At 39.1% G+C, this 13060-nt stretch overlaps 2 protein-coding genes across 2 annotated transcripts in view; both read left to right on the top strand.

The window, feature by feature from the left end:
- Window positions 1–13060, top strand: part of lrp5 (low density lipoprotein receptor-related protein 5) — a 110722-nt gene that overhangs the window by 44313 nt on the left and 53349 nt on the right. The window lies entirely within an intron of this gene.
- On the top strand, window positions 5226–12889 carry LOC123961211 (mitochondrial pyruvate carrier 2-like). Its single transcript, XM_046036384.1, has 5 exons — window positions 5226–5581; window positions 7104–7144; window positions 8617–8701; window positions 9262–9373; window positions 11971–12889. Exons 1-5 carry the CDS (start codon window positions 5488–5490, stop codon window positions 12017–12019), a joined length of 381 nt encoding a protein of 126 aa, XP_045892340.1. The 5' UTR covers window positions 5226–5487; the 3' UTR covers window positions 12020–12889.

Below are 13060 nucleotides of genomic sequence, written 5' to 3'. Positions count from 1 at the left end.
TACAGGGATATCCTGGACGAAAACCTTTTCCAGAGTGCTCTGGACCTCAGACTGGCCCGAAGGTTTACCTTCCAACAAGACAATGACCCTAAGCACACCGCTAAAATAACGAAGGAGTGGCTTCACAACAACTCCGTGGCTGTTCTTGAATGGCCCAGCCAGAGCCCTGACTTAAACCCAATTGAGCATCTCTGGAGAGACCTGAAAATGGCTGTCCACCAACGTTTACCATCCAACCTGACAGAACTGGAGAGGATCTGCAAGGAGGAATGGCAGAGGATACCCAAATCCAGATGTGAAAAACTTGTTGCATCTTTCCCAAAACGACTCATGGCTGTATTAGATCAAAAGGGTGCTTCTACTAAATACTGAGCAAAGGGTCTGAATACTTATGACCATGTGATATTTCAGTTTTTCTTTTTTAATACATTTGCAAAAATTTCGACATTTCTGTTTTTTTCTGTCAAGATGGGGTGCTGAGTGTACATTACTGAGAAATAAAATGAACTTTTTTGATTTTTGGAAAATGGCTGCAATGAAACAAAGAGTGAAAAATTTAAAGGGGTCTGAATACTTTCCGTACCCACTGTACATACATACATACAGGTGCTGGTCATATAAATAGAATATCATCAAAAAGTTGATTTATTTCAGTAATTCCATTCAAAAAGTGAAACTTGGATATTATATTCATTCATTACACACAGATATATTTCAAATGATGATCAAAACTGTCAACTAATGAAAATCCCAAATTCAGTATCTCCGAAAATTAGAATATTACTTAAGACCAATACAAAAAAAGGATTTTTAGAAATGTTGGCCAACTGAAAAGTATGAACATGAAAAGTATGAGCATGTACAGCACTCAATACTTAGTTGGGGCTCCTTTTGCCTGAATTACTGCAGCAATGCGGCGTGGCATGGAGTCGATCAGTCTGTGGCACTGCTCAGGTGTTATGAGATCCCAGGTTGCTCTGATAGTGAACTTCAGCTCTTCAGCGCATTGTTGGGTCTGGCGTATCGCTTCTTCCTCTTCACAATGCCCCATAGATTTTCTATAGGGTTAAGGTCAAGCGAGTTTGCTGGCCAATTAAGAACAGGGATACCATGGTCCTTAAACCAGGTACTGGTAGCTTTGGCACTGAAATCTGCATCTCCATAAAGTTGGTCAGCAGCAGAAAACATGATGTGCTCTAAAACTTCCTGGTAGACGGCTGCGTTGACCTTGGATCTCAGAAAACACAGTGGACCAACACCAGCAGATGACATGGCACCCCAAACCATCACTGACTGTGGAAACTTTACACTGGACTTGGATTCTGGATTCTGTGCCTCTCCTGTCTTCCTCCAGACTCTGGGACCTTGATTTCCAAAGGAAATGCAAAATTTACTTTCATCAGAGAACATAACTATGGACCACTCAGCAGCAGTCCAGTCCTTTTTGTCTTTAGCCCAGACGAGACACTTCTGACACTGTGTCTTGTTCAAGAGCGGTTTGATACAAGGAATGCGACAGCTGAAACCCATGTCTTGCATACGTCTGTGCGTGGTGGTTCTTGAAGCACTGACTCCAGCTGAAGTCCACTCTTTGTGAATCTCCCCCACATTTTTGAATGGGTTTTGTTTCACAATCCTCTCCAGGGTGCGGTTATCCCTATTGCTTGTACACTTTTTTCTACCACATCTTTTCCTTCCCTTCGCCTCTCTATTAATGTGCTTGGACACAGAGCTCTGTGAACAGCCAGCCTCTTTAGCAATGACCTTTTGTGTCTTGCCCTCCTTGTGCAAGGTGTCAGTGGTCGTCTTTTGGACAGCTGTCAAGTCAGCAGTCTCCCCCATGACTGTGTAGCCTATAGAACTAGACTGAGACCATTTAAAGGCCTTTGCAGGTGTTTTGAGTTAATAAGCTGATTAGAGTGTGGCACCAGGTGTCTTCAATATTGAACCTTTTCACAATATTCTAATTTTCTGAGATACTGATTTTGGGGTTTTCATTAGTTGTCAGTTATAATCATCAAAATTAAAAGGAATGAACACTTGAAATATATCAGTCTGTGTGGAATGAATGTATACATTATACAAGTTTCACTTTTTGAATGGAATTACTGAAATAAATCAACTTTTTGATGATATTCTAATTATATGACCAGCACCTGTATATATATATATATATATATGACCTAACTATAAAATATTGAAAAATTAAAAGTAGCTTAGATGTAACTAAGCCACTTTTGCCATGTTGTTGTAGCTTAGCTTGCTACATTTCACTGGGGGGTAGCTTCTATGTAATGAAGCTTTATTTAATGAGTAGCTATTAGCTTAGCTCACTACAGTTTCCAAGTAGCACTGCTAAAGCAACACTTCTAAAACCTTCACAGGGAACCTTTAATTCTCGACATTTCCACTATATTCTCAAAATGCAAGATAAATTAATTATTTTTCTGTTATGAGTCTGCAGTTCTCCTCTCCTACCCCTTGTGTTGATGTTCTCTTCCCTCCCACTGTCTCCTGTTAGTCTCCCTGTTTGTCTCTCTGTGTTGTCTGGGCGTGGCTTCTCAGTCTGGGCCTGGCTCTCCACCTCCACCTGCGCACCTGATCTACATTCCACTTATCAAGACTCTGCAGTATCAACCTGGTTCTTCACCTCACTCATCGCCAGATTGTCAGCTTACCTCGGTGGTATTTGCGTTGCGGCCAACAAGTCTTGTGCTATATTTGTTGTTGTTTGTTTGTTTGTTTCTTGTGAGATCACTTACCTTGTCTCCCTGTGCTCAGCTCACTGCCCGCCTGGAATAAACTTTATATTTCTGGATTTGAACCTGCCTTGATTCTGCTTTTGAGTCCATTCACCTAGTCTGCCATAACATTTTCCTTAAGTTAAGCACGTACCCGATATTGGGAGCAGATTCGTCTGCTCAATATGAAGAGAAAGAGCCCACTTACAGCCCTGTGGGATGTTCTGTTCTCAAGTTGTGGGCCTGTAAAGCAAAAGGGAGTGCTTTTGGTCATAGGAATGTTGATCAATATCCACTGTTTTTATCAATATTTCAATGTTTTATGTTGTGGTGGTATGGACAGAAAGAGTGTTTTGAGGAAAACTCCCAATAAAAGTGAACATATAAGCAGTAAATATGGCCAAAACATTCGCCTGGTATATTTTTGAAAAATTTTGTAATTACTGTTGTATATTAGTTTCTTTTCATCAGAGTTACAGTTATATTCCAGGTGTATCAGAAGATATTCAGTTGCATTATAATTTACAGGATAATGGTTTTGATGGGGATATTGCTATTAATATAGAGATTTTATACCTGTCGAGGATGAAAATATGTTATTTTCCTTTATTACATCTCCATTTACTCTTTATATAAAAAAAAAAAATAGGTTCATTTACAGTTGATTCATATTCCTTAGCCTCTGACCTATCAAAGGAGACCAAAATTATTAATCTAGGGCTAATAGCTAGAGTTATTACTGATTAATTTTAGGTATGTTATTTTAGGAGTTTTTTCTGGAAATTGGTGTCTGTTTCTAAGAAGTTAAGGTGGCCCTGATACTCCTTCGTTCATACAGTATGTTTGCTCTTGAGGCAGCAATCTACATGTACCTATTCTTGAAGATTAAGCCTACACGTCATCAACTGCAAAGAGCTTTTCAAATTTGCAGAATTTGAAGGATTATTGACCGCAATAACCCCAGTTTATAAATTAAAATTAACAGATAATTTCCTTTTTTGGGGGTCTCTGCATTTTTGACCTTGCAGAATCTACCTTTGCGTGCAAATAGAAGAGATTTCCATCATCATCTGTCTCAAATCATATTACAAAACTGTGCCTGAAAAAATAACTCAAAAAATATGACATTTTTAATAGTAAAATAGAAGATAATGTGGTAATTGATCTACAAAAATTCAAAAACACCAGTATGATTGTTAAGGTTTTGTGAGAGTAAATCTCTACCTCATTTAATCATCATTTGTGAATTTAATGCATTTGCTTTGATGATGATATCTTGTCACAGATGCAAGGCTGGATTAACTTGCTACAGGCCAAAAATGAGCTGCTGAGCCCTCTTTCGGTGGATTTTTAGTGTGGTAATTTGATTGAACACATTAATTTCACAATGTGCAACATATCAGAACAAAGTGAAATTGTGAAGGTCTAAAAACTAGATTTTGACACAGGAACCATCTTTGGGACAAGTCCTTAAATTCAGGTAATAAGGCAGGACTCAGGAGGCATCTTCTTAAGTCTTTGTCATGTCAGTTGATGTCCTTTAGTGGTGTATGTTTCCAAAAGAATTTCTGCCAAATACTATTTTAACACAGTAAGCCTGGAACTATCGGGACCTCTGCTGTTCTGAGACCCCTGTGCACTTTTTTACCTCATAAAAATAAAATGAAATCACATCTATCGAGTGTGTCTGGAATCTCATATCTAGTAATTCAGCTTTGCACAGATATAAGACACCATTATATTCAAAGTTTGAAGAAAACCGGTCAGGTTGTTAAACTACATGCACTGCTGTATTGCAGACTTTTCCAGAGTCCTCAACGACAGGACTAACCTGTTAGGGCAAAAACTCTCTGTTGGGCCCCTGTTATGAAACCTACATGATAGGCCCTCAAGATCAGGTTGTAATGCAGGACCTGCCAATGTTGATATTTAGTAGGTCTTACCTGTGTTGCTCATTTGGTGATCAATTTCTGCTCAACAAAAGACTCTATTATGCTAATGCATATGTGATTCTCAATATTTATATAAAGACTACCAGTGAAAATGAATATAATTTAAAAAATAGAGGCTGATGTTTTAGGAATTCAAGCCTAAAATTTTGTGGTGCATAATATATACTATATATGAAATATGTAGTGCTGCACAGGAATGCAGTAAACATGTGTAGGCTATTCTTTTGTGAATAAAAACGTCATAGTATTTACAATAAAAATTCAATAAAATCAAAAATTTGGATCTTTACAATCGAAATGTGGTATGGAGTCTATAACAGCTCTAAATTGTGTTTATAATGTTGATGATCACGCCTAAAATCTGAATACATCCACCCAGTTGAGATACGCCGGGCAGGAAAAGTAAGAATCCTATCTAAACCAATCATATCGGCGTTCTGACCAGGGGGGCCAATGAGGATAGAGGAAACATGGAGCCCCGCCCCTCCCGCGGTAGGTTGCGTCGTACAGAAAGTCACCTCGTCCTGTCGGTCAAACAGAAGCTACTGAGAAGCTAGCAGCGCTAGCTTGGTCACAGTGGCTCCCGGGGAAGGTCGACAGTAGCACAACAGCATCCTCTCATATCGTTTAACCGACCCGTCAGTTATTTAGCTGTTAACATCGCACAAACAGGCGAAGACAAACCGAACTTAAATTCAGTGGCTTTTAAAAAAAAAAAAAGGAATTAGCTAGCTTAACATTTAGCAAGCTAGCTTCGAGTTCGGGTCTTCATTTCCTTCAGATCATCTACAATCATGGCTGCGCTGAGAGTGTCCTATCACAGGATCTTGGACCGGATCGAGCATATGCTGCCGGCCAAACTGAGACCTCTGTACAACCACCCGGCAGGTAATGTGGACTTCATGATCCAGCTCCTTAACTTAGCAGGCTGGATCTGTAACTGTAACGTTATCTGTGTGTTCAGCTGGAAGTGATGTGGATGCACTAACCTGTGTCTAAACAGCAGCCCCAGTTTATTCTTGATGTCTGAGCTGTATGAAAGTGTTTGACTGAATGTGTCACTCTGTGGGACCCTAATCTGCTGTGATAACACTAAGTTTAGCTGCTCAGTCTGGGAAGAGGAGTTTATAACAGGCAAAGTTAAGCCAGGACGTTTATTGTGGTTTTAAATTCTGGGTTTGAGAGGAGTTCAGGTGCATTGATAATCTGCTTTTTTTCATTTTATTGTTCAGTCCATGAAATATTCCCAAAAAACGTATTTCTTTGCCAGACCAACAGCCCACAAGTCAAACATATTCAATTTAAACTTAGACCAAACAGAGAAAAGCAGCAAATCCTCACATTTGAGATGCTGAAAAAAGTGAATGTGACATTTTTACTTGATCAAATGATTAATCGCATACGTTTCAGTCTTAATTGTCTCATTGTTTAAGATCTAATATCATTTATAGCATTCTTCATTTGTCTAAGTCTTGTGACACAATGTTGAACATTAAAGTAACTTCTTCGCTCAGTTTGTTGGGACCACCTCGCTCAGTGTAATGCAGCAGTCCTGCCATAAATCCTACCTTCATGAAGGTATATTTTGACAATCCACTTCCTATAAATGAGCCCAGACTAAGTATAGTAGAGACACCTCCCACTGTAATTATACAGTCAACAGCACCGCAAAGGACAGCCTCCAAAATGATGAGTGGGACCTCTCTACAACAGCTTAAACAAAAACATTATGACGTTCATGAAGGGGAGATTTTGTATAGAAGTACCTGATAAACTGAATGTGTTTCTTCTGTTCACAAAGTACAACTTGAACACACATTCAGCTCTGTTAACTAGAGGGTACTGAGATTTAAGGAGTCACGGGGGGTCACAGGTGTCGTTCTGGTCTTTGTTTAGTCTGCGTATTAAGAGTACTGGAGCTTTGGTTGTCAAGGGCACATTGACTAGGTATGAAGGGGCGGCGACAAAAGCCAACTCCCTCAACGACGATTTGCAACAACTGAAGTACCAGTTTTTGTTTAGCCTACAGCATTGGGCGGGAATGTGAAGAAAGCAAGCTTATTTGTTCCAGACCAGCAACTTTTTTGTGGTCCTGCACATTTTTCTTCCCTGTGTGCAAACATGTACGTGTGTCTTCTCCCAGTGTGTTTGGGGACATTTAACACTGGATTTTCTGAAGAGTCTGCTTCCAGTGTGTGCATCAGTTTGACGTGTCCAAGTATCTGTTACACAGATAATCACGCTTGCCTGTATGGAATTAGGTTTCATATTTACAGTCATTAGAAAATCCCAGCAGGCAGTTTAGTTACGTCAGAGGGAAAGCCTTTAAAAAATAAATATTGTGAAATCCAGTGTTAGAACATAACTGCCCATTTTCATGTTTTGTTTTTTTTTTCTGTTTTTATTCCAGGTCCAAAAACAGTTTTCTTCTGGGCCCCGATGTTTAAATGGGTAAGGGCATTTTCACACAGTTTAATCTGTTTTAATATATGTAAGGACACCTTAGACTAGTGGTTTCCAAACCTTTGTGGCTCGAGACCCCTTAAAAGATTAAATAGATTAAAAGCTTTGTCTACATGCAACCCCCCCTCTTCACATGCTGCTTATATCTGTGCGTGGTGGCCTGTTAATCAATGATGCACTTTGTGTTATCTGACGATGTCAACTTATTATAATTCTTTTTATTATACTCTTTTTCAAAAGGGTCCTGGCCAAGACAGGCAGCAGCACAATTAAAAAGGTTGCAGACATAGAGAGAGATATCAACATAAAACAATTTACAATGGGAATAAATAGTAAGTTTCAAAGTCTTAAAATATCAAAACATTTTTAAATATTCATCAACAAGGATCTAACTTATAACCAATCATAACATCTACAGCCACAATTGCCAGCCTCCATGTCAATTAAAAGTACTTTAAAACAACCAGTGAAACTGGCTCCTGAAGATTCAGGAACTTTTGCAGTTGATTTCAAGCAAAGGGGGCAGCATACTTAAACGCTCCCTTTTACCAATTCAGTCCGGACTTGAGGGACAGAAAGGGCCTTTCCAAAACTGCTTGCTACTCCCTCTCACTACCTACTTCCACTCCGTTTGCGCGTTCATGTGGAGGCTCCGTCACATTGAGTGGTGAAAATGTGGGATTTTTAAGTTCCGAAATCACACTAACATTTCATATCACCATTCAAAGCGTAACAACGTAACCCAAAGGTTATATTGTGTTTAATAAAAAAATGGTCTTGTCTGCTAGACAATAAAACTGTTTCCGACCAGAGTTCACTCCGTGTCAGAGTGGAAGTGGTGAGGGTGTAGTTTCGGAAAGGCCCATAGTAGTAATGAGTCCTCAGAACCAAAACAGTATCTTCCTGTACTTTTCTCTTGGATGTGCTCGGTCTCTCTCCCTCTTCTACCAGACACACAAGCTACGCCACACATATGCGCTGACCTCCTTCCTTCAGGGTCAGGGTTACAGTTCTGGATTTATTCACGCACTTTAAAAAGCTTCTTTTCACATGTTTATTTAAGCATTATATGTTATTGGGAGAAAACCGGTAGTTCTATGTAAAGTCAGACGTTGAGCACCCCATGTAGCTAAAATGGTATGATTCTCGTTTCATAATGGGTCTGCGATGTTTGGACTGTGAGATTGGGATTGAATCAGGTTTCGCCTATCGAATCTTCGACTATTTGGGGCCACGTCTACAAAATGTATGAAAAAATCTACAAAATTTTGCGTAGCAGAAAGATGTTTTTCTTTTTTTCTTTGCTGTTAATCATCTTGTGAACCCTTTGGGGTCCCAAACGCCAGGGTTGGGAATCAGTGCCATAAACCTAAGTTAACCTGTAATTATTAGTCTTATCAAGTCAAATTGATCTGTTAACATACAGTAAATACAGTAAAATGTAGTTTTCATCTTTACAGGGTCTGGTTGCAGCTGGTTTGGCTGATATGACTCGACCAGCAGACAAACTCAGTACCTCCCAATCTGCAGTGCTGACAGCCACTGGTGAGATGAGATTAAATGGATCTTAATATGGACTACAAACGGAGACTTTACCATCAAACCTCTCAGTTTGCAACATGTTTTTTTTTTTTTTTTTTTTTAAATAGAGATGTGATCCAGGAAAATATAATGAGAAAATTAGAAGAAACCAGGCACCAGAAAATGTTTGAGTTATCGGTCGTGTAAAAAAGTTTAAATTCATGTGGGGAAAATGTGCATTTTTTTTTATATTACAGGGACAAGTCAGACTTCCTATTGCAAAGTTTTCAAAATATGTAGCCTTAAATTGAGTCAGTGTTTTTCTTTTCTTTTCTTTTTTTTTTTTTAAACTCTCACCTTGAATTCTTGACATGCATTTCGTAATTGATGAGTCCAGTGTTCAGAGAGATTTGACCAATCTGTGCTAAAGGTTGCCTGATGTGTCTGCTTTTGCAACGTGTTTCTTCAAACAGATCTTATCTGTTATTTTTTTGCCAAAACATAGACTCTGTTCTCATATACAACAGCGGGTTAACCATTATTATGCATAACCTTCACACCCACTGTTGTCCTCCTCCTCCCAGGCCTGATCTGGTCCAGATACTCGTTGGTCATTATCCCGAAGAACTGGAACCTGTTTTGTGTCAACTTCTTTGTCGGCTCCGCGGGAGCCTCGCAGCTCTACAGAATCTGGAGGTACTATCATTATAACTGACCAATGAATTATCTGACCTGATTATAAGGGGCCTAGTTTGTGATTGGGACTGGGTTGTTGGTTCAATCCCCTGACTGGCAGATTAAAAACTTACCACCACTCAGGCGGCAGATCAGACTGTGGTTGTACTGGGAAGCTTCCAGGTGTGAATGTGATCAGGGCATTCTGCAAAATGGGAGGCTACCTCTCAGTGTAATGTTTAACATTACAGTATGTTATACATTTACTACACTTCTTACTGTGTCAGCTGCAATACACATTTGTCATAAAGAGTAAAACTCACTGAATGACCATGAAAACTGAAACAATTGCACATAGTTGACAAATAAACTACCTGTGTGTGTGTGTGTGTGTGTGTGTGTGTGAGTGAATGAATGAACAGGATCCCTGTCAGGCCAAATTAAAAGTCTGCTCTTAAACTGCTCTTAAATTCAGGCTAAATTAGAAATAATAAGCATTTTTGAGCTGCACCAGTCTAGGCATTCATTAAACTTTGGCATCAAGGTTCCAAATTAAAATCTTGTAAAAATATTAATTGTCATGTACATCCTAGTAGTTACAGAAAATGTGTTTTCTCCCAAATCAGACGTACAGATGTGTTGAAAAGCACACCTCCATATTTTGTCTTAAAACTATTGCCGTTTTTCCATTACCAGTACCAGCTCAACTCGCGTCGACTCGTCACACACAACTGCCGCGACGTAATGTTCAATGCGACACACACACACCAGCGACCCACAAACAACTGTCTCTTGATTTAAGTTAAAACGTTTCAACATTCCTCAGAATGTAAACACAGATAAGCGGTATGAAAACCTTCCAGCTGTGTTTTCTTCTGCCGTTGTTGCTGCAGCGGTCTGTGTGACGGCGGGAGCAGAGGGCTCTGTGAGCGGGCGGCTGGCCGGCCTCACACGCTCCTCCCGCGGGTTGGCGCAGGCTTCCCCCGCAGACACTTGCGGAGCTCCTCAACTCCGAAAATATTCAAGCACATTTTTGTTCCCCCATCACTTCTCGTAAAACTGTCAATATTCGAAATCTACACAGCTGATTTCTCACCTCAAAACTTCTCAGAAGTGGATTTAGTGATGAAAGAACGTATGAAAGTTGTAAAACAGGCATCTGTCAGGCGCGCAGTGAATAGTGACGATTCTCTCTGACCAATCACATTTTAGTATCCACTCAACTCGCTTAGAACATTGACAGAGGTGATATGAAAAAAAGTACCTGGAAGCAGGTACAACTTTTCCACAATGGAAAACCAAAAAAAGTCGAGTCGAGACGAGCCGTTACCGTGCTATGGAAAAGGGGCTTATGTGATTTTCATTCTTTTCATTCTTAAATAATAACTAGATAGTTACAGTTGTAGTTGATTGTAAATGCTATTTCCTGAATTTAATTTGTGTTATACTGAGGTGTTTCTAATATTAAGTCCATCCCATTTATATCAGTGAGGGTACTAAATATTAGAGCTACCACTCAGTATAACTCAGTTCAAGTTCAAATCAGCAGCAGCACCACCAGAAAATACATCCGCCAAACTGACCATGAGGTTGAGTCAACACCTCTCTAAAACATTATAACTTCATGAAAGGAGGATTCATTTCTGGATTGCAGTACTGAATACTGAATATACTGAATAAGATTTAGCTAGGTAGTCAACAAACAAACATCCTATGTAAAATGTCTGCACTGTTTATGTGCACACAACCACATAAAAGTTTCCCTGGTAGAGGCCTGATATTTTACCATATCTTTCATTGATGGTCAATTCCAGCATCCATTTTAGCAGAAAATGTGCACTCGTGATGCAACGGCGGGTAGCAGGGATGTGTGTCCAATGCCGGAAAACACTTGGGTGGGTTGAACACCATTCAACCTACACTTTGATGGACAGAATTCAGAGCTCACTGTATCTCACAATTCACCACTTCACACAAGTCCAGCTGTTGTCAGACAGAAACCATGAAAAGTTATGTCTTTTTTCGCCTTCTATTACTCCTCATTTCCTGAATGTGTATCATTTACTGTCATCTGATTCTAACTGTGATCCTGCTTATTTGTCACAACAAATCATCTAAGCCCGATTGTGCCATGTAGTATTTGTGTTTGCGCGAGTGACAGGACGTCCTTATAAATCAAGCGTGTCTGACAAACTTCCTGTCTTAATTTGAGTACTGTGGCAATCACCGGAAATATCTCACATAAATAGGAGGCAAGTGTGGGTATTGGTGTTTAGCCTGAGAGATTAAACCCAGGGTAAAAAAAAAAAAAAAAGTCTCACGGTTGCTGGTTGTGCTGCACCGTAATAACTAAAGGCAACACTAATGAGTGCATCAAGATTTTTATTTCCTCTAGTTCTATACTAGAAAAGAACAATGCCCAGAGAGATTTTGGTAATAAAATCTAACTAAATATGATGATTTATTAAAAAAAATAATAAGCAGAACTGATTAAAAAGTTGTTACAGCTCACGTGTGATTCTTTTATTGACTGTGTTGAAGCAGCACATGAAACAGACGGCAAATAAAAAACATTTTGTTCAAATTTTATTCTTAATAATATGTTTTCTTCTCGGTAGGCACAAGCAGGATATGAAGGCACAGGCTAAAGAGGCCGCAGAGTCCTGAGAGCTTTCCTGTTGCCAACCCTCCACCTGATTGAGTGGACAGAGAGGGAGACGTCACACCGGGCACTAACCTGCCCCTTCTCATCATCTCTACATGTTGTCTCCATAACACCCATGCCATAACCATTATTCTACCACATTAAGCCTGCTATCCCTGTTGGAAATGTGCACTTTTCTTTAAGTTTCAAATTTCCTCAGGGTGTAAAAAACAATTAAATAAAAAGAGAACTATAGTCAACACACACTCAAGAAAGGTGGTCATCAACGCACAAGTACTACTTGTTCAACAAGTTGTATGATTGTAAATTTTTTTAAAATTTAATTTCATGATTCTAGTCACGACATCTGTACCTCAGTGATTATTCAATCATTATTGATCACCATGTAATGATTCCTTCCATCTTAATGGCTTTAAGTCTTTTAATGTATGTGAGAGTAAATCATAATTTATTAATCACTTGATTAAAAAATGTCTCTTGCAGTTTAAACTGTACAGAAAGATGCTGTTATTTTCTGATTCTTTATCGGGATACCTTACACAAATGCCACATATTTAACCTGTGCAGCTTTTTATTGATTCTTTCTAAAGAGTCAACTAGCAAACACGGGTACTGATGTGCTAACAGCTCTTAACAGACTGTCTGCTGGATGCCTCTTTTGTTCCTGGAAAGGTGTTTAATGGTTTTTCTGTGTAAGAATGGTACTTTATTTGACATGTTCCACCTGACTATTTTAGCAATAATCAGTGTCATCACTTTAAAATACTTATTGATCTGCTGACTGTTTGAACAAATGACACTTGGGAGGTTGATCATTGTGGTTTTGTAGGTATATAATGGCTATGTAATGCTAATAAATCATGTTGAACACATACAGCTGGTTTAAAGTATGGAGATCTCAGAATTTGCAAATACAAAGTGACTGAAGCTGAAGTTTAAAGGGGCACCAGTGTTACACATGAAGACCAATTTACTTCTCACCATTAGTACTATTCAAACTGAAAATAATAATGCCTTGAGATGTCTTTTTATTTTATTTTATA

The sequence above is a fragment of the Micropterus dolomieu genome, linkage group LG22 (genome assembly GCF_021292245.1).
Source record: "Micropterus dolomieu isolate WLL.071019.BEF.003 ecotype Adirondacks linkage group LG22, ASM2129224v1, whole genome shotgun sequence".
Classification (NCBI taxonomy): domain Eukaryota; kingdom Metazoa; phylum Chordata; class Actinopteri; order Centrarchiformes; family Centrarchidae; genus Micropterus; species Micropterus dolomieu.
Note: the sequence above shows the minus strand (reverse complement) of the source record. Positions and strands in the feature narration are given on the sequence as shown.